The sequence below is a fragment of the Kwoniella shivajii genome, chromosome 10 (assembly GCF_035658355.1).
Source record: "Kwoniella shivajii chromosome 10, complete sequence".
NCBI classification, from domain to species: domain Eukaryota; kingdom Fungi; phylum Basidiomycota; class Tremellomycetes; order Tremellales; family Cryptococcaceae; genus Kwoniella; species Kwoniella shivajii.
This window is the reverse complement of record NC_085917.1, coordinates 526,560-550,017: the sequence shown is the minus strand read 5'-3', so window position 1 is coordinate 550,017 and position 23,458 is coordinate 526,560. Positions and strand designations below refer to the sequence as shown.

General features: G+C 46.6%; 4 protein-coding genes across 4 annotated transcripts; 2 read left to right on the top strand and 2 right to left on the bottom strand.

Moving 5' to 3' along the window:
* Positions 1-327: 327 nt before the first annotated feature.
* IL334_007093 (uncharacterized protein) lies at positions 328-2,327 on the top strand (the record flags this gene model as incomplete). Its single annotated transcript, XM_062938787.1, has 7 exons — positions 328-381; positions 428-487; positions 586-984; positions 1,119-1,327; positions 1,506-1,678; positions 1,992-2,203; positions 2,247-2,327. The coding sequence occupies 7 exons, from the start codon at positions 328-330 to the stop codon at positions 2,325-2,327; spliced, it is 1,188 nt and encodes a 395-aa protein (XP_062794838.1).
* A 17-nt stretch (positions 2,328-2,344) lies between these two features.
* IL334_007092 (uncharacterized protein) lies at positions 2,345-3,931 on the bottom strand (the record flags this gene model as incomplete). The annotated part of the gene is made up of 4 exons (XM_062938786.1): positions 2,345-2,581; positions 2,701-3,357; positions 3,419-3,541; positions 3,815-3,931. 4 exons carry the CDS (start codon positions 3,929-3,931, stop codon positions 2,345-2,347), a joined length of 1,134 nt encoding a protein of 377 aa, XP_062794837.1.
* A 260-nt stretch (positions 3,932-4,191) lies between these two features.
* Positions 4,192-5,472, top strand: IL334_007091 (uncharacterized protein; the record flags this gene model as incomplete). The annotated part of the gene is made up of 7 exons (XM_062938785.1): positions 4,192-4,194; positions 4,244-4,300; positions 4,348-4,466; positions 4,629-4,638; positions 4,731-4,824; positions 4,876-5,189; positions 5,239-5,472. 7 exons carry the CDS (start codon positions 4,192-4,194, stop codon positions 5,470-5,472), a joined length of 831 nt encoding a protein of 276 aa, XP_062794836.1.
* Positions 5,473-12,129: 6,657 nt separating this feature from the next.
* Positions 12,130-23,380, bottom strand: IL334_007090 (uncharacterized protein; the record flags this gene model as incomplete). The annotated part of the gene is made up of 25 exons (XM_062938784.1): positions 12,130-12,270; positions 12,334-12,514; positions 12,571-12,625; positions 12,681-12,730; positions 12,784-12,965; positions 13,016-13,070; positions 13,119-13,214; positions 13,269-13,283; positions 13,344-13,391; positions 13,441-13,501; positions 13,545-16,352; positions 16,404-16,510; positions 16,595-16,643; positions 16,804-16,915; positions 16,959-17,033; positions 17,085-17,172; positions 17,221-17,328; positions 17,441-19,862; positions 20,212-21,184; positions 21,274-21,395; positions 21,440-21,535; positions 21,661-21,721; positions 21,764-22,942; positions 22,986-23,282; positions 23,342-23,380. 25 exons carry the CDS (start codon positions 23,378-23,380, stop codon positions 12,130-12,132), a joined length of 9,420 nt encoding a protein of 3,139 aa, XP_062794835.1.
* Positions 23,381-23,458: the final 78 nt, after the last annotated feature.

Sequence of the window (23,458 nt, the reverse complement as noted above, 5' to 3'; positions counted from 1 at the left end):
CACCTCGACCTTTGGAAGTCGCTTGCAGAATGCTAGGTCCGGAGGTAATCGACTCATTATTGCCTTCACTGTACAAATCTCTGTCCATCACACAGTTTGGAAATTGGAGTATTACTAGGTATCGGCTATATTCAACTTTCTGCTCAGACCAAATTAAATGGGAGGATGCAATACAGCCCCGTTGGCTTGATTTTACCCTGAATGAATCCCATTATTACGCACCGGGTCTCATCACCCATTCCATCTTGCATGTCATCACCGTCCATTCAAATAGAGTCAGTCTCCTTTCATCATTATACTCTTCGTAAACATATACACCGTTACACCATGGTCAACGCAGACCCAAGAATCTCAGACTCCCATCTTGCCCAGATCAATGCAGTGAGTACAGGTCAGTCAGTGAACCATCGTCGCTGACATGTCACAGGCTGCTGCAGTCCGCGAGTATGGGGTCGACCCGAGGATGGATTACCGAACCGTCTCTGCGGTCAATGGGTGGGTTTTACAATACTAGATCATAACTGACAAGTAGTCCTCTGGTCGTACTAGATAACGTATCTGTAAGTATACTCCCCTCCGGTCTAGCTGACAGATGAGTTCCCCTCCTATAATGAAATTGTTCAACTTACCCTCCCCGATGGAACAACACGAGGTGGTCAAGTCCTCGAAGTCAGTGGGAAGAAGGCAATTGTGCAAGTCTTCGAAGGTACTACAGGTGTAGACACTCTTGCTACGCGGATCGCCTTTTCAGGCTCGTCAATGAAGCTTGCTGTGTCCGAAGATATGCTTGGACGAGTGTTCAACGGTAGTGGAAACCCCATTGATAAGGGACCAAAAGTATGGGCAGAAGAGTATCTTGATATCAACGGTGAGTCACACTCAAATAAGAGATCCGCTAAACCTTCAGGTTCTCCGATCAATCCATACTCACGAATCTACCCGGAGGAAATGATTCAAACTGGTATCTCTACCATCGACACCATGGTGAGTTATACCCATGTTCCTCCGAGCTGACTTTCAGAATTCCATTGCACGAGGTCAAAAAATTCCGATCTTCTCTGCCGCCGGTCTCCCCCACAATGAAGTAAGTCAATCTTCCCATTCATCGCTGACCCCAGATCGCTGCACAAATCTGTCGACAAGCTGGCCTTGTCAAACGCCCTGGGTCTACCAAAGGCGTTCATGATGGCCACGAAGACAACTTCTCAATTGTTTTCGCGGCTATGGGTGTCAACATGGAAACCGCACGATTCTTCAAGCAGGACTTTGAGGAGAGCGGCAGTATCTCAAACTCGACATTATTTGTTAATCTTGCTTCGGATCCAACGTGAGTTGTTTTAATGCAATCCTTGCTGATTCTTTGCAGTATCGAGCGTATCATTACGCCTCGTCTCGCTCTAACCACTGCGGAGTACTTTGCCTACCAACTCGAGAAACATGTCCTTGTAGTCATGACTGACATGTCCAGGTAAGTCAACTCTAAGTAAATCCCGCTAAGCCCATAGTTACGCCGACGCTTTACGAGAAGTTTCTGCTGCCCGAGAGGAAGTGCCAGGCCGACGAGGTTACCCTGGTTACCTTTATACCGATCTGGCTACACTTTACGAACGAGCCGGCCGTGTCGAAGGGCGAAATGGCTCCATCACTCAAGTTCCCATCTTGACCATGCCAAATGATGGTGAGTGCTTCTCAACAGTTGATATGCTGACAATTAGACATTACCCATCCAATCCCCGATTTGACCGGTTATATTACAGGTGAGTACTGCCTTTCTTAATGACGCTGACGAACAGAGGGCCAAATTTTCGTGGATCGACAATTGCACAACCGACAAATCTACCCCCCTATCAACGTCCTCCCCTCGCTTTCTCGATTGATGAAGAGCGCCATCGGAGAAAAGCTTACCCGAAAAGATCACGGTGATGTTTCTAATCAATTGGTAAGTCGACCTCTTTAGAACGTCACTGATAATTAGTACGCCAAATACGCAGTAGGAAAAGACGCCGCTTCTATGAAAGCAGTCGTCGGCGAGGAAGCACTGTCTGCCGACGACAAGCTCGCTTTGGAATTCCTTGATCGATTTGAAAAAGAGTTTGTCGGCCAAGGTGCGTACGAAGCACGAACAATCTTCGAATCCCTCGATATCGCATGGGATCTCCTTCGAATCTTCCCCAAGGAATCACTCAATAGAATCAGTCCAAAGGTGAGTTGTCATGCATTATGAGACAACGCTAATAATGAAACAGATTCTCGCCGAGTTCTATTCCCGAAAAACGACAAAGCCAGCAGGAGAACCAAAGAAGGAGGAAAATCTCATAGATGCTTAATTGTATATATAAACAGGCTATGACCTCTGCTTTACCTTCTCATCCAGATGCACCGTCCTGTCCCAAATCTCTCTTGTCAATATCGCTTCAGGATAGGACAGCGCCATCAACCGGCCCACCTTCATCCGTCTTTTCAGTGTGTCCTCTGCGCCTTCAGCGTCTTCTTTCCTCCCCTGAACAAAAGCGTCTTGTATTATATCTGCTGTTTCATCGGGGATAACAAGTTTCGCAGCATGTGCTTGAGACCCCACGACCTGTAGATACCGCCGCAATGAATCTAGATCGTAATTCGCAAATTCCCCTCCTTCTCCATTTACGGGTAAATCGATGTCAACCTGTTCATTAGCATAATGCGCGATATCGATGTACTCACAGGAAGCAGACTTTTCCCCTGACTCAGTACGGCGACTCTCGTCGCGCAATCCATCTTCAGACCATCCATGTAAGGATACTCATATCTCACTCTTTGTTCCGTCATACACTCGGCTAACGCTTTCAGATTTTGCAAAGCCTTTTCGTTTAATTGACCACCGTTGCCCATACTGTCCTCCTCCACGACCAGCACCGTCCCTTCTGCGAGTTGCAGCAGTCCTGCATCGAGGGATGATGAATCTGTCGAACAAGGAGAGAATCGATGACCATGCAATAGGCCAATCGACAATGGCAACGGTACATAATGAGGAGTTACCGACGAGACGATCGAATGAAATCGCTTCGTGGCGTCTTCCGTTCGACGGCGAAAATTGATAGATAAAGTACCTAACGGCGTCATGGACGTTGGTCTGGAAGTTGGCGATGATAGTAAGAATAATAGCAAGTATTCTGCGGCGATCTTATCTGGAGGATCGAATGCAGTGGCCAGATATTCAACCAAATTTTCTCTATCGTCTACAATCAAAACAGTCGGCGTCAAGGTGGACTCTATTTCCTTTAGCACATGCAGTGATGGCACAACCTCAGCATTCTCTGGGTCATTTGAAGGTAACGGAGAGCTCGACAGGATGCCCAGGAACTCGTGAGTCGAAGCGGGCTTGAACGACACGTCGTGATACACCTACTCTGTCAGCCGCGTTACTGACACCAAGACCTACTTTAATCAATGCGCCGGTATATTTTCCCTTCTTATCGGGTAATGGATATTTTCTGTGAACCGACTGAGGAAGACTTGATTTCTGCAACGTCATCTTGTCAAGGTCGTGAGCCAAATCGTCACCCTGTACCCAAGGTTGTTGACCGGGAATTCTGCCTAACGTCAGTATTCTTTTACGGCTCCGTCACTCACTCAATACCCCATCCTACCCAGCGTTCCTTCAGCTTGCTCCAATCGAGGTCCTCTGATGACTCCTCGTCCCCAGGAAGATATACCTCCATTGGATATCCGGTGTCTTGGAGTAAGCAAGAGAAGGATACCAGTGAAAGGGGTTCAGATGACCTTGTCAGTCGAGGTATCTGCATAATTAGCAAGTTGCTCGATGTTAATGACTTACCTGTCCCTCATTCTCCAACTGGTCTCGAACCTTCCCAATAAACTGCGAAACATCTAAGCCCTCCGTGTCTTCGTGTTCGCGACAGGCGGTTCTTATAATATCCTCAAGTCCCAGCATTGTCGTGACAAGCATGGAGAGAAGAAAGAAGAAAAAGCCTCAAGCTGTACTCTTTCTTCAACATTGATTATTATAGCTTTTTGTACAGCGCGTCGCGCTTTTGCCACGTGGAGCAACAACGCTTACGTAAGAGGTTTCCTCCACGCTGCATCTCCCCTATTGTCCTTCACCTGTCTTCTTCCAATTATACGATTGTTAGAATACTTATTTACATAACATCGTCCTGTGACCTTTCTCATCCGATTCCTACATCTCTCATTATGGTACGTATCTATGCCTGATCCCATTTACATGCGCTGACAAATTTCAAAGGCTTCCGCTCATGCGTCGAAAGCTGTTCCAGTGGAGACCCAACATGAGGACATGATTGTGAGTAAACTGAGCCGACTGTGGATACCGCTGAACGTGATTACCAGCATGACGCTCAACTCGACTACTACGGCAAACGTCTAGCAACATGCTCTTCCGACAAGACCATACGTATATTCAATGTCGTCAAGGGTGAAGCTAAGGGTGAACCCGTAATCCTCAAGGGGTAAGTCCATCGTCATCACGTCATCAGCTCATACATCACAGTCACACCGCCCCAGTCTGGCAACTCGCCTGGGCACATCCGTCATTCGGCTCTCTACTCGCCTCTTGCTCATATGATGGACGAGTATTTATTTGGAAGGAAGTAGGGCCTGGTCACGGCAAGGGTAGTGGAGGTGAGCTTCAAGATGGCTGGGAGAGAATCAAGGAGCACACCTTACATACTGCGAGTGGTGAGTGCACAATATCTGCAAGTTAACGCTTATAGACAGTCAACTCGATTGCATGGGCGCCGTATGATATCGGACCAATCCTTGCATGTGCCTCCAGTGATGGGAAAGTCTCGGTATTAAGTTTCCAGAGTAAGTTTGCTTACCGTTCGGCTTACCATGTCAACTGAAGATTCTGTTCAGACGATGGATCCACCGATGTATCAATCTTCCCCGCTCATGGTACAGGTGCCAATGCCGTCTCATGGGCTCCTAGCGTAGTAGCCAATGCTGTCCCCGCTTCAGGACGCCCCACTTCTGGCCAGTCCTCCATTGCGCCTCAAAAGCGATTTGTTACCGCTGGGTCTGACAACCTCATCCGTATCTGGGGATATGATGAAGAGGCCAAAAAATGGATAGAAGAGGAAGTCATCAAAGGACACGAGGACTGGGTCAGGGATGTGGCATGGGCACCTAATATCGGTCTTCCAGGAATGTACATCGCATCTGCCTCACAAGTGAGTCATATTAGTATCACCTCTTTGGTCCCGCTGAAATACTCTTCAGGATCGAACCGTCCTCATCCACACGCGTCCCACTTCTTCATCGCCCTGGTCATCCACACCATTGCTTCCCAGTCTTCCCAATTCTCAAGACCCTCACTTTCCCGATGCTGTGTGGAGAGTAAGTTGGTCACTCGCCGGGAATATATTAGCTGTTAGCTGCGGTGATGGCAAGGTCAGCCTTTGGAAGGAAGGAGTGGGCCAGGGATGGGAGTGCGTATCTGATTTTGCCAGTTAAGGTTTTTTTCCATTATCTCAATGCATGTATATACCTCGAGCCTTCTTCGCTTCGAGTACAATTGCATCACGGGTGTCCGTGAAACGTCGGACACACGGCCCTGTACTTCGATGTTTTTCCCATCTCGTGAGCTGGGGCCTTCTAAGATGAATCACCCTGGTAAAGCTCAGCTTCTCAACTTGAATTGTACCCTTCTGTGCATGGATTGCTTTTTGCTGTTCTATGTGTTATCAGACTCGCTACGTCACAACCTTCGACAAAACGTCACAGTCATAGCAATATATGTATGTATCACTATACCCGCTTGCATACCAGCGATTGCATAAATAGCGGCATTTGGTGATCAGGTGTTGAAAGATCGGTGCTTGTCAAAAAAGTCAGCGGCTGTCGTATTGAACTCTGCGAAACCAGGACGTTGAGATTATGCGACTCAATGCTCATGACACCCTCAATGCCCGCCCCAGGAATCAGCGATGTTCCTTCAGGCGTCAAACCTTTCCTGGTAGGTAGCCCATACACGGATATCGTCGATATGCTTGTAGTCACTTACTCTCAGGATTTCGCGCACGAAATCTTGCAGTGATGCAGTCGGAGGCGGTACTGCAGATCAGTGGTTTGTCGCTTTGTCTGAAAAGGGTTTTGCCATACAGGTGCTATGTCTTTTAGGCGAAGGACGCCTTTAGGTTGATAAGTTTACTGAGGCTGAGCCTTCGGATAGGTGGCTGGTTACACACACTTCATAGTTCGTCAGACTACAAACACCTTAAATCCTGCCAATTCGAAAGTCATCGGATTTCATTCCGTAAACAAGCTGCAGACTTGCAGTCGACCTGGAGGTAGCCAATGAGTTTCCAACATCAAAACTTACTCTATCCTTGCTCGCCTTTCTACCTTGTTCACTGTCAAGGGCCTATACCGACCAATGAGGCTCGTCTCAAACTAGGCGGCGGAATTCGGGTAATTTGTGTGAACTTCGTGAAATAAGGTAGGACAGATCAGATATTTTAGGTATACTGCGAGATAGCTAAAATGTACGTTGGTAGGTATAGATTTATCTCATAAAAAAGGTATGTATGTATTGACTGCAATCGAAAATCACTAAGGAACAGGTTCTGTCTAAGTTTGCAGGTTTCTACTACTTATATCTATTTTGTTCTAGTTACAATTCTATTGTCCCACTTTACGTCCAGCCTCCTTGTTCATCCATAGGTACTTCGCTTGTTTTGTCGGTTAGGAGTTGCTCGTGTATTTTCGGTTATCTATTCAGGTTCTGGCATCTGTGTCATGATGGCTACGCCGGCATAACAATATTATCATTACGTAACCCAAGATATACTCCCGCTTTCAAGATATACTTCCGACCTCAGCGATATTGTCAAGTAGATATAGAAAGGATATTAGCATAAGGTAAAAGGTATTTAGGATAAGGGTATCGTTGGTTCAACTTCTACTCTCATCGAGTACCATGGATATATATATATACAACTATACATCTTGTATTCTTAGTCTTCTCCCTATGAATTCTCAATTGTTGTCTCTCCCTATACCTTGACAATATCTCATCGGATTCCGGTCTCTCCTAGAAGCTACAACGTCTATTGTCCCTTCTGAAGTCTATCCCTAGCTGAGTACTACTTTAGCTCTATTCCTGCTGATCTTGTCGTATCCCTCAACGATATCGCCATCACCAAACGCTATACCAATACCCTTGCCTATACTGTTTTTCCCTTTCCTATTTGGCTCTCCGTTATACGATTCGGGCACCTTGGCTGGAGCCGACGTTGATCATCGTGACAATCTGAGTGAACAAGGGTTGCAATCTTACAGTAGCATTTGGCAACGTCTGGTAATTTCGGTGGTTTGTTCGGTAATTTCGGGTGATACCTTGATGAGATCGTGACATCCACCTCTCTGTGCCGTAGACATCCTGCCTCTTGATGGCCACTGCAAATCAGCATTGTTAGGTGAGCTGCCCAAGCTACCTCCAATCGTTCTGGTTGCCTCATTCTCGGCGGATGTACGTGCTTTCCTCACACTTGTCTCGACGGTAGCCAGGAGCAACTCTGTAGCGCTGTTACTGCCTCTCATGTCCCAACGATCGACGGACTGAGATCTATAGAAGTGTGAGGCCTGAACGTAAGGATTTTGTAGTCTCATTGGTTAGTATGATTGAGTCTGGGAACCCAAAATCTGCTTAAAGAGTGATGTAGACTTGACCTGGATTCACTCGTCACCAGTGTTTTACATAATTTCAATTTGGTCGAGCTGGTCCGTTTGGTGCTATGATTATGTCTTTGCGTCTACTATGGTCTCCATGTTTGGATCCTACCTGGAACCAGGTATTTGTTGTTATTCTATGAGGTTCTGTGTGGTCCATGTCTGGTATAAGGCCAATGTTCTGGTACTGCAATTATAGTTTGGGCACTACTCGTAGGGTAATACTATAGTATTCGGTCATATAATATGAACTAGACACTACCGACTCTTGACATACAAACTTTATTCTATCCATTCAGTCAGTAATAGGTGCATTGAACAGCATCAATCATGACAATCGTGAATATTTATAGTCTAAGGTAATTAACTAGCTTAATTTGATATAGGTGAGCTTCAGAAATCAATACAAGACAGGCCGACTAACGAGGTTCGTCTTGACTTAGGCCGTGATGTTTGGGAGTATCGTAAGAACTTTGCGGGGCGAGGTCAAATAGTATCAATATTTTAGGTATTTGCAAGACAGCTGGGAGTATGCGTTGGTAGGTATAGATTTATCCTAAGTTGTATATACCAAAACAGGACAAGAAGTTCATGACCAGCCGAGATGCAAAATATGGCATTGACACAACTGTACCTCAAATGCGTGTGCCAAAACACATTACTGTGTCAATTTTACCCAGCACAAATTGTCATGATGGCTATGCTGATATGTCTACATAACCAAAAGCTATACACTCCCGTTCTCCGCAATATTGTCAGTTATACAAACAAGGATATTGTTGGTCCAATTGCTACTCCCATTGAGTACCATGGATATTATACATATATACAACTATACATCTTGTATTCAATTTGTATTGGATTCTGGTCTCTTTCAGAAGCTATAAAATTCCATTACCCCTGTTGATCCTACCCAGAGCTGAGTACCACTTTAGCTTTCTATCTAACAACAATTCTGTATCCCAAAATGTTGTCCATCAGTCAACGCGCTAACAACAATTGTAGTCTTTGGGTAAGTTGAGTGATTCTGGCTCACTCCTTGATAAGATTGCGACAATATCCAAGTAATACTTGCATGCTCAAAGGAGAAGTACAGCATTCAATGCAAAATTTAGACTACAAGTACACTACCCAGGTATCCAAAACCATAGCTAGTTTTATGCTTTCTCCCAGCTATGGATCTTGTTGAAACACTCTCACCACAAGTCACTCAACTGAGTTATAGCCCCAAGTACTCTGGTAAGTCACAATCCTGACCTCGCTGCAATAGTGGCCAGATTATTGCCTGGTATCCTGAAAAGTCAGAGACATGTGTCTTTCCCTTCCCCTTTGAATGATAAATTCCCCCGTGTGTGACACACAGATCCTATTGACACAAAGGTCAATGGAATCGTTTCGTCATCATAGAGGGGCACTACAGTGACAGCTATGCCAGCTTTTCACAACTTGTAAAGCTGCTATGCAGCAGAAAATGTGACGTGTAGTTAAAGATTTGATTTTGCAGGGTGTTTGTTTTGCGTTGATTATTGAGAAATTTGATCAATCAGACATCATAGCGGCCTTCTTCAAGGAGGCGTTAGAGTGTCACGCACGAGGGTCTTTGTTGTCCAAAGGGAAGGACGATCAGGATAGTAGTGCAAGAAGTGGATACTACTAGAACAAGAATAAGACTGTGATCTATGAGAGTAGTTGAGGCTATGCTTCAACTGTGTGACTTGTTGACTGTAGTGACAGTTATTCAACCAGATCCATAGCTGGGAAAAAGTATAAAATATGACTATGAAACCGGGCACTATTTATACGTTCCAAAAATTGTCCTACCATTTCAACACCGGTAGTCCAGTCCGGTAGTCCTGTGGTAATATTGGGTAGTCTAGTCTGACTTCTGTCTTCATTACAGAATCTATTTATTACATAATCTAAACTTGATACTTATGATTCATGACATCTCACCCAGAAAGTTATCTCCTATGTATGTATGCTCACAAGATACATTATGAACGGATTTTAATGGGCAAGCTGCTGATCTTTAAGGATAGAACACTGCGGTACTACTGATCTCCATGACATCGAACTCTGACTCTTGCAAAACAGTAGCTCTTGTATTACAAACCTCGTTTGGCCAGATAGTCACGATGATCAAAATCATATAACAGGAAGCCAAATAGGTGTCATGATGGCTACGCCGGCATAACAATATTATCATTACGTAACCCAAGATATACTCCCGCTCTCAAGATATACTTCCGCCCTCAACGATATCGTCTAGTAGATATAGAAAGGATAATAGAATAAGGTAAAGGTATTAAGGATAAGGATATCGTTGGTTCAACTTCTACTCTTATTGAGTACCATGGATATATATATATACAACTATACATCTCGTATTCCTGGTCTTCTCCCTATGAATTCTCAATTGTTGTCTCTACCTATACCTTGACGATATCTCATCGGATTCCGGTCTCTCCTAGAAGCTACAACGTCTCTTGTCCCTTCTGAAGTCTATCCCTAGCTGAGTACTACTTTAGCTCTATCCTTATCGATACCGTTGTGCCCCAACGATTCCGCTCATCACCAAACGGTATATCAATACCCTTGCCTATACCGTTCTTGCCTTGCCTATCTGGCTCTCCGTTATACGATTCGGGCATCCTGGCTGGAGCCGACGTTGATCATCGTGACAATAGGCAAGGGAAGAACGTTCGTTATAAGCAAGGGTATTACTATAGCGTTCAGTAATAAAAGAAATATCGTTGGGGTACAGTGATATTGGTAGGAATAAAGCTAAAGTAGTACTCAGCTAGGGATAGACTTTGGAAGGGACAATATGCATTGTGACTTCTAGGAGAGACCGGAATCCATCAAGATATTGTCAAGGTGGAGGGAGGAACAACAGTCAATAATTCAAAGGGAGAAGACTAAGGATATGAGCTGTATTGTATATATATCCATGGTACTTGACATGAGTAGAAGTTGAACCAACAATATCTGTATCCCTAATATCTTTTACCTTATTCTAATATCCTTTCTATATCTATTTGACAATATTGCTGAGAGCGGAAGTATATCTTGAGAGCGGGAGAATATCTTTGGGTTATGTAATGATAAACTATTATGTTGGCATAGCCATCATGACACAAATCCGCCATGTCTGTAAGGGGAGAGAAGTAATTTGGTCACAGGGAGTTTACCTCAAGTATAAGTGCTGCAAGTCCAACTATAAGGTTGAGCAATTTGAGAACCAAATTGCTAAAACAAAGCAAAACAGATGGAATCAAAAAATAACACAAGGTGGATCCAATGTGCAACATACAATCATTGGTATTTTGAGGCAATCAAAAGCAACAAGAGGAGGACTAATTATCTGTACACCTTTCCAGCCTACTATCTATTTCCAGCAGTTAGTGATCATTCCCTGATCAATTTCGGACTCTACCATTAGATATTGTATTTTATCAATGGTTAGCTGGACTGATAAGAATAGATTAGTAAAGAAGTTCACATGCCAATGGATCGATAAGCAAATGGAAATGAAAGAGATTGAGCAATATGCTCTATTGCGCATTATACTGGGAAAGGTGATTGAGGTATTGAAGTCGTGATCAGAGTGTAGCAAAGGTGCAGTCATGACGCTGATCAGGGTGAATACCTATTTAGACATAAAAAATTGAAACCGATATCTCTTCAAGGCCAGTAGTGGTGTGATAGCTTGCAGGTCAAGTAAACGGTCAATTGTAGCATCATCATCCAACAGAAGCTGAGTACATACGGTACTAGATCCTGCAAGACAAGCAGTATGGTAATTGTCCCTCAAAAATCTTCAAGTCAATAGATTAGATCTTGGTGAAAATCACTACCAAAACGACGATATCAATTTCACTTGCTGTTACGGACTTGTGCCTGAAAGCCCTCTGATTTAATTATCAGGGCCAAAATGGGATATGACCGTTTAAGCTAGCTTGAGGTGCAAATGGCAAGTGTAACTTTAGGAGGGATCGCGTATGTTTGAGGCGTGCTGAGCCGTTGCTTTCCAACTATACAAGAGTTATCTACTCACACGATTGATCTTGCAGCTGTGCGCAAAACGTCCGCCGGCAAATGTTTATCGTCTGCAGAAAGTGGTCAAAAACACGAAGTCAGAACACTTCTGGAGGCGATGATGAGGACATCGGATGTATCTGTTTGATACCGCTATCGATACACGAGAACCAACGCGCTCTCTCGTCATTGAGGAGGCATGGTTCATCGTCCAACTTGCGTCCAAGCGCAAATTAAGAAAGTATATACATTCATATGTCATGTATTCGATTTATATACATTTATCGTTACTGGCGTCATGGACTTTGTTTTGTTTTGAAATGATATGCTTGTGATACAGATGGAACGGGCAGTAGAAAAATATTAAGCGGAGGGTCGGGACAAGGGGTTTTAGAATGTGGTCTACGCCTTGCCGAAACCACCTGTTTCCATGATCGCAAACTGTAGCTTCTCCCGGAGTTGCTCATACGAAGCATACGTGGGGAGAAGGAGGAGATTGAAGCAAGTACTGGCTTGGGGCAGACTTCCCTCTTTTGCATAGAGCTGTAAAGAGAAAGAGCGGCTATCAGCTGATGGGATCTTGTAACAAGCTTAAAGCTCGCTTACCTTTTGCATCTGGAAAGGTTGCGTTCCCGAACTACCCTGAAGCTGGGCAAAGCCGCCGAGAGGAACTCGGGACGAAGAGGTAACGAACATGAGAAATCTTGACCGCTCCTCCTGCGAGAAGCTTCGCAAAGCTCGCCAGAACCAAGATATCTCAGGATCGGTTGCTTTCCAGCCGCTCAACCTGCAGTGAAGAATTAGTCAGCTATATATGGCGTACGGGTGGTACGCATGGCTCACTGTGTGGCATTTTTGAGCTCATCCACATCGACAGTGGTAATACCCGAGATTAAAACTATTCAGATCATCAGTACAACATAAGGGAAGACACAAAGCCGCTTATGACTCACGTTCCAATTGATCAGGTTCGAATATCTGGATAAGCTGTCGAGGTATTATACTGAGAAAGACCGTTAATGACTTGGGCGATGCCTCTGTATCGAATGCACTTACTCATAAAATCCGTCAAGGAATGCCTTGATCTGATCCTTAATGGAATTATCCAATCGATACGACACTACAAGTTTAACATATTCCTCTTTATTTTCCTCGGTGACTGGAATGGCCGAACCGCCAGGTTTGATTTCGACGATTTTTTTCTCGCCGAATTGATCATCCTCAATTGTGAATTCTTGCTGTGAAGAAATCAGCACAGCCTGGAGATAATAACGAAATGCCGACTTACGTCAATGACGCCAGTGATGTCGTTATCCAACATCCATTGAAGGGATTTATGGTATCTGCCTTCTGGTCAGCTACCGTTCATAGACCCTTTTCACCGAACGTACTCTGGATCGATGCTTTCTAGGTCTCGCATATCAACTGTTCTGCCCAGAATTTGCTTGTAAAAGGCTCTGTTGAAGTAAGCATCGAGCAGTCGGCCGCTGAATGATTGTCAGCAAAATAGCATTAGTGGTGATTGGCGACATCATGCTCACTCGTAAACCGCTTTTCTGCAATGTATTCGTATCGTGTCAATAACACTTCGTCGTCGCAAAAACGAGATAACTCACCCTATCACCCGGCCAACAAACTTGAAGTAAGCAAGGTGATCGCCATTGCTATAGAAGGATCAGCACAGTGCTGCTATCATTATGATCCGTCACTTACACGGATGAGGCTTTATTGGGCTGATATGTCTGTTGATCCGCAGCGCAAGGTTCGAATAGAGCTGCGAATCACGTCAGCTTGATCTCATTAGATAAAAGGCTTACCAAAATTGGGATCAAAGATCTGCTGAGCAAGTACGCTGTACCATTCTCTTGTGACACCACCGGCATCGACACCGTCTTCGTTGTAGAACTTGACGCTAAGCTTGCCATACTTAATCTCATCTCCGGTCCGACGCTGCAATGCGTGGAACGAATCCTCAAAGACATACTGTCGGCGGATATTAAGAGGAATGACTGTAGTAGGCATGGTAGGGTCTCTCTTGCGTTTGAGTTTTTGGAAGAACCAGTTACGTTTGTTGTCGAATTCAAGTACCCGAGGGTTTCCAATGAGAAGGGAGAACGAACCGCTGAGCAGAGAAGGATTGTTCCGGACTATTGTGTTCAGGACCTTTCGATGAGTGGTCGTGAATGACACAAATAAATCGGTATTATCCTCGAAATTAGGAGGGGCGGATGTCGAACGAGCTTGTCGAGGAGTTCTACTTCGGAATTTCGAGACGACCATAAGAGCCTCAACAAGAGGGAGAAGAACTGTGGCGATCTGATCAGTATTGCCTCTGGATTCGACCAGACTGAGACAGTGTCCTAACTGTTCCCACAACGGCGTGAATTCGAAAGACTCGAATACAGCGTTGACTGCCTGCTCCTCATCGGTCATTTGCAGAGAAGGTAGGTCAGAGTCAACCTTATTGAGGTGAAGATAATCAATGGTCTTGAGCAGTCGGAGTAGTTGAGCTTGAGTCGAGGTGGGAGGCGAAAAGTTGGTCAAGGTCAACGATCCAATGTCGGTAGATTTATCTTGAAGACCCGATGCCAGTTCAGCTAGTTGTTCGGAAACAGTTAGTCCTAGATCCTTGCAGCGGGATCGCAGTTCCTGCAAAATGACTTCTTTAGCATCGGGAAGACATGCAAGATTCTGCATAGCCACGAGGGTGGCTGTGAAAGTTCGGCTAGTGCATTCCCCAGAAGTCAAGCAATTGACAATTAGACGAAGGACAGGACCAGGTATAACAGGTTGAGACGATTTTGCGGATGGATCGTTGTCGGGTTTATTGTCGGCCTTCTCTCCAGCCAACGGTTTTGTAATTGTGACCAAGAGAGAAGCAACAGTTTCCATCATACCGGGAGTCTTGGCGAGAAGAGGTCGATCGAGCAGGCCCAAGAGAACGACAATGGGGAACTTTGTCTGAGGTAAAAGCCTGTCTTTTCCTTTCCCTTTTTTCGAAAGATGTCTTTTCAACCCGACCGGCTGTTCGTGTTCACTGAGGAAATACTGCACCGCAGAAGCATTGGAGTTGACGATGTAGACAAGTGCTTCGAAGCATCGTTGAGCGATGAATGTCGGGATGTGTTCGGTCTGTAGATGACTGAACAGACTCGTTGGCACAACAGCAGCAGCCGGAGACTCAACCGTTCTGTTTTTGGGGGTCGCCTTGGGCGTCACCACTCCACGTAGGGACATTTGCTGAAAGCTTCGATCAACCGCTGGAAGATCGCCTGACCCGTCTTGTACCACAGACAAGAGAAGGTTCAGGAGATCACTTCGGGTAGTCGAGTTTTCACAGAGATTGACAAGAACTCTGAAGAGGTAACCCTTTTTCAGTGTTTCCGGGAAAAACAACAGGCGAACCAGGGAAGCGATGCCAGGTTTTTCTAACAATTGGATTCCTTCACGGTGGGGCTTCTTTGCGTTGGTTGCTGGTGGCTCGGGGAATCGTGATGGACCGACACGAAGAGGACCAAGATCTCCGGGCTGGTTAAGTAACATGACATCACGCAGCTCATTGGTCAATCCAGCGAGGAAGCCGGCAGCGCGACCAGCATCCGGTGCTACGGCTGCATCGGGAGGTGGATGACGTCGAGCAGCTTCCATAGCTTCATGCATGATGACCTCCGCTCGAATCTCTGGTGGCAACGCATCCAAGAATTCTGAGTTGATCTGCGAGGCTGACTCGGGAATGTTGGCGGCGGTAATAGGTGGACGACGGTGTCGGTTTTGCTCTCGCATATGCTGATCTACCACATCCGCTCGCATATCGTCAGGCAAAGCTTGAAGGAATTCGAGATCGATGCCGGTGTCGGTAATGTCAACATCGCGGCCATGTATGGAGATGACTGTTCGAGCAAGTGATTCCGTAGCAACAACCTCGGGCACTTCGGCATCTTCTGCTGAAGTTAGTGTGAGACTGCTGTGATTAGATTCACCCATTGGCTGATCGATATCTTCCGGGACTATTTGTGGGGATTGTGGGAGAGCGACGCTAGTGGCTGACGCGAGATTCTTCTTTTGCTCTTCCGCTTCCAATTCGGCGGCCTCTGCCTCCTCCTTCTTGATTTTCGCTAATTCTTCTTCTGCGCGGCGACGAGCCTCAGGCATGAGACGGTTGATGATGTGTATAATCAAGCGATTGATCAACTCGGTACGGGCGGCTGTCGCCATGTTCATCTCTTCTTGCCACCGTTGCATGGTCGGCACGGGAACGTATTCCGAAAGCACATCGCTGTTTGATGCTTGCTGGTGGTGTGATTGTGGAGGCTGAAGAGAAAAGGTGCGACCCCCGACCGAAAGACCTACGGTACCATTCTGATCTTGCGCGAAATCAATTCGAATCGCTTCGGTGCCTCCCACTTGGCGGCTTGCAATGAGGTTTTCGAGCATCTGGACAGCTTCTGTACCGCCCATACCTTCGATAGCGGAGATGAGATCGCCGTAGTTGCCTCCAACATGACGAGATAGCCCACGCATTGGAGCTGACTGGGAGTGAGGATCAGTGATGAGGGGATGCTGAGCGACAGTGCTACCGGAGGAGCGTTGTGGTGGCCGACCGAACAAACTGACGGTAGGATCTTCTGCAACTGATTGTCAGTACATCGATAGGGAGATTTGGCATAGGCACTGACCAGCAAGTACCGAGCGGTGCCGTCTTGAATTCGGGGCGTTGTGAAAGCTGGACTGATCCCACGCCCATGGGGCTGTGATATCGGGAGAGTGTCTGTGCATCCCGCTGCTGTGCGTGGCAACAGGGAACGATTCGAGCATCTCCATCTCGTCGAAGCTTGTTTATCAGCAATTGCCGCAATTCTCAACTTACTCTTCCTCATCCAGTTCCAGCTCTTGTTCATCATCACCCTCAAAGAAGCCTAATCCAAATTAGCATAGAGCGTAGGCATTTGAGACCCACCTTCGACTTCGCCACTCAAATCGTCTTCGTCCATCATGTCATTTTCCTCTGTCACTATTGATTCTTCGTCCTCCGGGACGTCCTGCAAGAAAGTCAGAACAAGTGGGTTCGAAACGTACTTACATCCCAAATCTCCCCCTCTTCGTCATCTTCATTAGAGCCGAGTATCACTTCTTGATCCATTGCTTCATCGCCTTCGCTTCCTTCGTCTTCCTCATGAAGATCGTCGGTCTACCAAGATGCTCAGCGGGAACTTCTCAACACGGTCACCTACCCAGTTGTCAGGGTCGAGGTCGGATCCCATCGACTCATCCTCCGATGTCTGCATATCGGTAGCGCCGTCATCATCCTGAGAATAGTGAATTAGTAAGACTATGATCAATAAACAAGATAGACTGACCGTGATATCGTCTCCCATGTCCATGTCCTCATCGTCATCATCCTCATCATCATCCTCATCCTCGTCATCACCCATTTCTCCACCAATCCTGATTCGATATATCAGCGCCTGCGAGAACTGTCTTCCTTACACTTACATTCCCAACGCTGAATTACGATATAAATCAGGACCTGCTTCGTCCTCTTCGTTCATATCGATGTCGAAGTTGGATTCGGTGTCAGAATCGGACGAGACCTCATCCTCACTGGGAACTACGTCATGAGAGGCATCTTTAACCTCCTTGTTGGCCTTGCCCCACTTGACGGACATTTTTGAGCTATGACATCAGCCACTGACTCGACGACTCAAAAACTCACAGATGATCAAGAGTTCGAAGCAAAGATACAAGTACATTTCGAACTTCTGGATAATTCAAATCGATTTCGCCTAAAGCGTTTGTTATGAGACCGACAAAGTTTTTCTCGAGCATGGTTTTTGCGATGTGTGGTGTTGAATCGTTCAAGTCCCGAGCAGGACTCAAAGGACGAGCTATAAGCAAACGATATAAGAGCTCACCCAGAGCCCATAAACGACCATAACGGACAGGAAGATCCACGGTCGTGGCGAGATCACGAAGGGTTTTGGTGATCGCATCGAGGACCGACTTGCGAATGAAAGACATATCTTCGGATGACTCCTTGGCATTAGACGATAATGAAATATCAGAGCAGAGAGCTAGAACCAGGGAGCTGGACCAAGAGGAAATGGCTAGACGACGAGCGGGTTTTGATCCGCGATCGAATTGTGGAACACCGGTGACATCGGGTTGCAATACAACACAACAAACCAGATCGGATATTAGGGTTGCAACGCCGAGCTTGCTTTTTGATGTACCTAGACCTTGTTCACGTACTGAAGCAATGAAGGCTTTCTTGACACAAGTATAGGATCCCAGGAGCTCAGTCAAGATGGACATGAGCAAGCCAACATAAGTGTGAGCGTGATCAGCTTGTTCGGATTGATCGTCGCTACCATCGAGAGAATCCCGGACGGCTTGGCCAAGCTCGCTTATAACGTGATCGATCAATGGGTGACGTTGGTCATTGGCAGACCCTTGGAATGGATCAGAGTGATCCGTTGTTGAGGCGGTTGCATCCTTTGGTTTATCATTGCTTCGAATATGATACACAGATTGAGGCGGTGTGGGGTCCACAAGTGCACACTCATCTTCAACCGCGCGAACGAAGCAATGAGGTTCGCGCAGGGCTGCTTGACGAAGCTGCTTGAGGAAATGTTGAATATCGACCACCTTGCTTCGGGTAGGTGAGAGCCAATGTCGGACCTCTTGACGCATGATATCAGTCAGGGTGGGCACATCTTCGAAGGCATGTCGGACGATGAGGAGGAGCAGTGAATGACATCCAGAAACTTTTTCTGACGGTTGCTTGAAAGGCAAGAGTAGGTTATGCAGCGTGTCTGAGTCCAGAGGGGCAGCTTCTCTGGTCAGTAAGACCATAAGTCTCAAAGCTGAGACCAATTCATTGCGAGTCACATCAGACTTCGATATGAGTTGGATACAAGCCTTCGAAAGCTTGGGAGCAACGGAAGCATACGCGGGAGATGAGGTGGAAATTTCAAGTCCAGGATCGTCACCGATTTTTACCTTGTTGATTCCATGTGATGAGGCCGCTATAGCCTCGGCGAATAACAAGAGCGCTGGGAACCACCTAGGTCTAGAGCTTTCATGTTCGAGTGGTAGATGTGATAAGATGGCGATAGCAGTGGTAATACTTGATTCATCCAGCATCATGCCATCAGCTGATCGGAGGTATAATGACATCAGTCGAAGCCTGGCAGAGACGGCGCTCTCATGAGCGGGTTCGTAAGGTTTGGATAAATCTACCAATCGACCTATGAGGTAACGAATTCCTTCCTCACCAATGGGGAAGCAAGGTAAGACATCAAAAACAAGGTCTTCCGCGTGATCAAGGAGGATCAAAGCGCGAGAAGCTGCGTGGGGATGATATTGTTCACGAAGTTGCTTTAGTAACTCGCGGTCGGACAAGGCGGTATCTTCATCGACGATGTCCACATTCACAGGATTTAATGGATTTTCGACATGAGCGGCGTCAGGGTCGAGGGGTACTGATGATGAGCCTTCAACTGGTTGTGGTGGTGCTTCAGATTGTTCCAGCTGTTCGGCAGGTTGCACGGCGACCGGTTCTTCCGAAAACATATGTGGCATACTGAGGATAAGATCGGTTGCAGCGGTGACATTGTTTCGTGCGCGGATCAAGGCTCGTTCTGCAGATCCTCGAGGGAAGCCCATATCCACCAGCTGATCGACACGAACGGGATCTGCAACAACAGGTGTTGGTCGCGCCACTGGAAGGGTTGGAATCGTAGGAGCTATAGTGTTGCGGGAAGAATCATCTTCCGTTGCGGACTCTTCTGACTTGCCTTCAAGCAAGGTTGAGAAGCAGCGTGCAGCAAGTTTCAGAGTGGACACAGGACACTCCAATAACCAGGGCGCTTCCCAAATACGATGTGCCAAGGGGAAAATTGCTAGACGAATCTTGATAAAGACATTGACAGCGACCAGAGGACTCTCCGAGCGTTGTTTAAGCGCGTGGGTCTCCGGGTTTTCGAGGAATGATTTAGTAGAAGCCAAGGCAGACAAATACAGCAAAACAATCTTGACGCCTGCAGTGGTTTCTACGAAAGCATCTTTCTGCTCTTGATCGCGAGTGTCGGAGGCTGTTGCTGAAAGATCGTCCATGGGGGCAACGATCCGTTCAGCTAACAATATCAGGAGCTTCAGACCATCCTTTTTCATGAATGTAAGGAGAAGAGTGGTATTTAAGGGCCCTTCATTGCCTCGTTCTGACCGTCAGCGACTTCTTGGCTTAATGAACTCACGACTTTCGAACAGTAGCGACGATACAGTGCCAAATGCCATGGTATCGATACCGGTGGTCCGGTCAGGCAACGCCAGAGTACTTGCAAGGTGATCAAGCATGGAATCAGCGATCATTATGGAAAGCGTTCCGGCTTCTCTGATGTGAGCGGCATCCGGGTTCCGCTTGACGTGAATGAGTTTTATGATGGCTGCAAAAGTAAGCGGCTGTCTGGAGCGATCACCACTCACTTTTGAAGAATTTTGTCAACACTGCGTGTAGCCTCGTTGCCAGGTATTTTGCCCCACTGTCCCTTTCTTCCACTGCCTGCGCCTTTGTTGAATCAAGATCGTCAGAGACGATAGTCTTGCGCTTTTTCAGGACGACATGCTGCTGGTAAGCTACGCGATGGACTCGGGCAAGATCCAAAAGGAAATCGGGGTGGGCATTTAGACCGATAGACTTGATGAGAGAGGTAGCGTTCCGAGCATTCGTGAAGGACAGGGTGAAGATCACATCGCTGAGAAAGCTAAGTCTCAAGCCAAGACTACGAACGATCTTGAACGAGCGTTGATTATCTGCATCGTCGTCCCCAGCGTCCATTGCAGACCATCGAGCGGCACGGTCGGTATCCCATAGATCGGACGTACTTGTTATTGCTTGCTGTACTGATGTTACGATGGCATGAATGAGCTGCGCATGATCATGTTCTCCAATGTGCCTCAGTAAGCCAGACAAGGATGCAGCTGCTTCTGTGGTGCCGAAACGGATAGGTAAGCAAGGAAGTTCGGCTAAACCCAAGACCTGATCGAGACCGCCTCCTTGTATGAAATCCTTTGACGTTGCCGCGTTGCGTACAAGCCCATTGAGAACTTTGAAGATACGAGAAAACGAGGCGAGGCATGGATTGTTTGGTGGTACTGGAGGTTGCTTTGGATCTTCAGGTAAGTTTGACGACATCTCGTTCAGTATATACTCTTTCCGTTCGTTTGCGCTAGGCTCGAAAGCAGCTCCATCTTTTGAAGCCCGACAAAGAAGGTCTATGGACGCCTTCATGATGATCGGTCGAAGCAGAGGTTGATGTCGTGATAATTCATCCAGTGCGGCACCGAGACCCTTGGCGTTCTCACGGTCGTCGAATATGTGCTGATAGTTTGGCTTATTCACGGCAGAAATGAGATTTGTGACAACACTGGGATGAGCGACCGTATATTCGAGACCTGACTGATTTAGACAGACCGCTCCTATCGCAGTAGGTACAGCAGCGATAGCCTGATACTGTAAGCGCGGAGTATTCAAGGTTCTGCACTTACCTCAGGGGACGGGGGCACTTCATTTTCCAACTGAGCGTACAGTGTTTGAGGCAGCTGTAGTTCCTGCAAGATTGACAAAGACGTCGGTTCATTGTGAACAAAAGTAGCCATAATGTTGATAGCTATACAAAGATTAGCTTGACTTCAACCATAAGGAATTACTCACCCATAGCATAAACTCGGGGACCGAATTTTGCAGGTTGTTCGAAGATCAGCTTGATGCATTTAGGTAGTTCCGAATCCACAAGATTCCTCAGACCCTCTGTACCACCTGAGGTCTGCATTAACCGTTGCAGAGAGCGCAGTACGCTCTTCAAAGGATTGTTCACCAAAGCGAGAAGGGTATCTAGAAGACCATTAGTAGGTGAAACGACACAGAGGACGTACCTTCTGACAAAGTTGAAGTTGGTGTTGGCGTTGCGGCATCGTTCCGCAATTCTATCTCGGCCTGGCAGCACGTATGAGCTATGCGGTACAAGACCAAACTCACCTTCACCCTATGTACCAGAAAGTTGACACCATCTACATTGCTGAAGTTTGATAGTGCTTGAGGGCTTGCAAAGATTATTGAATCGATCAGGCCGGTGGCTCGGGGAATGTACTGAATATCAGCGAAGCTTGGAAGTGGATAACTTACGCTCTCTCTCCGATCTCCAGCAGCTCCGAGCATGTCCAACAGAATACGATAGATGCCAGCGCCCATCAGCATATTGACATGAGCTGGTGAGTTGGGAATGTACGCGACAAATGAGATGGCAGCGTCGAACAGGTCGACAGGGACGGAATCTATATGTAAGCTAAATTCGATATTTTCGTACTCACCTCCTTTGGTCAGTCGTTCTACCATCCGTCGAAGAAAAGTGACGAGAATGCCATGCTGGACATTAGCGCTGACGGCTGTCAGGACCTCTGCTGTTTTTGCGCGGTGATGTGCGCACGCATCAATCGCATGGATTGTTGCGATGGTAACTTGTTCTCCGATATGCGGAGAGGCTTTGAGCAATTCGGCAAGTTGTAGTACCAAATCTGGTTCGTAGAGGAACAGACCGGATTGTGCTGCATCATCCGTAGAGATGTAGATGTAAGTGGCGAGCGCTAGTAGCCGAATGGCGAGCAGTTGCCGCCTTGTGGCGAGATTTCCTAATTGTGACAGACGGATCTTGTTTAAGGCATTGTACTGATCATCAAGAGGGACGCTGTTTGATTCTGATAGGTGAGTGAGTTGGTCTGTAGGACTTGACCAAGCGGTCACATTACCGAGGTCTAAGGTAGACGGTCCGCTTGCTATGGCGGAGCGAGACCTGGACGAAGCAGATGGAGTTGTCAATTGAGCAGGACGAAGACGTGTTGGTGTGTCTTGCGCCATAACAGTCTTCGCGGGGGAAGAGGATGCATTCTGGGATGATGTAGGGTAGTATTGTATTTGGACGGATTTGAGCTCTTCCGGGAGAGTTACCTCGGCAGAGGACGCAAGCGTTGACATGTCGAGCCCGGCGTTTATGAGTCTTTCCCAGCCTCGAGATAGAGTCAAAAGGCGATGAAGGATGGAGTGACGTTGCGCATTCTCAAATGGGATGGACCGAGCGTATTGTTGAGCGGGACGAAGGAGTACGAATATTGTTGAGTATAGTATATCGAGGTCAGAAGTATGGAGAAGGTCGGCGAGTCGCTAAATTATTGTAAGCCAACAATCGACTCAAGCAGATACTCACGTCATATGAGGAGAACAATTTTCTACTGGTGCAATTTTCAAGCAGCAGCCGTTGCACGCGCAGGATCTGATGGACTAGCTGCTTTGTTTTTGGCGTAAATTCATTCGTCTGTATCCTGTTCAGCTCGTAACTTTTTGTGATATCGGCAAGAATGTCGTCAAAGCGGTCGAGCACATCGACCCAGGTATGAAGATCGCCTCTAGGATATTTCCAGCTGTCAAATTGCTGCAAGACGCTGATGAGATCGTCATCAGGCGCCTTGACGATTGAGTCTGCCAAGGCTATAACATCCTTTGGCTGCTAAACGAATTAGTTGACTGAATTGACCTGAGCTGGTATGATCTGAGATGACTTACAGGATGAGTATGCTTCTTGGTCGATTTCTTGACCTTCATGATGCTGATTTGAGTGTGCTTTTCAGTCAAGCATGAGGGTTAAGTGTGAAGCAGAATGAAGAAGAAAAGTTGACAAGT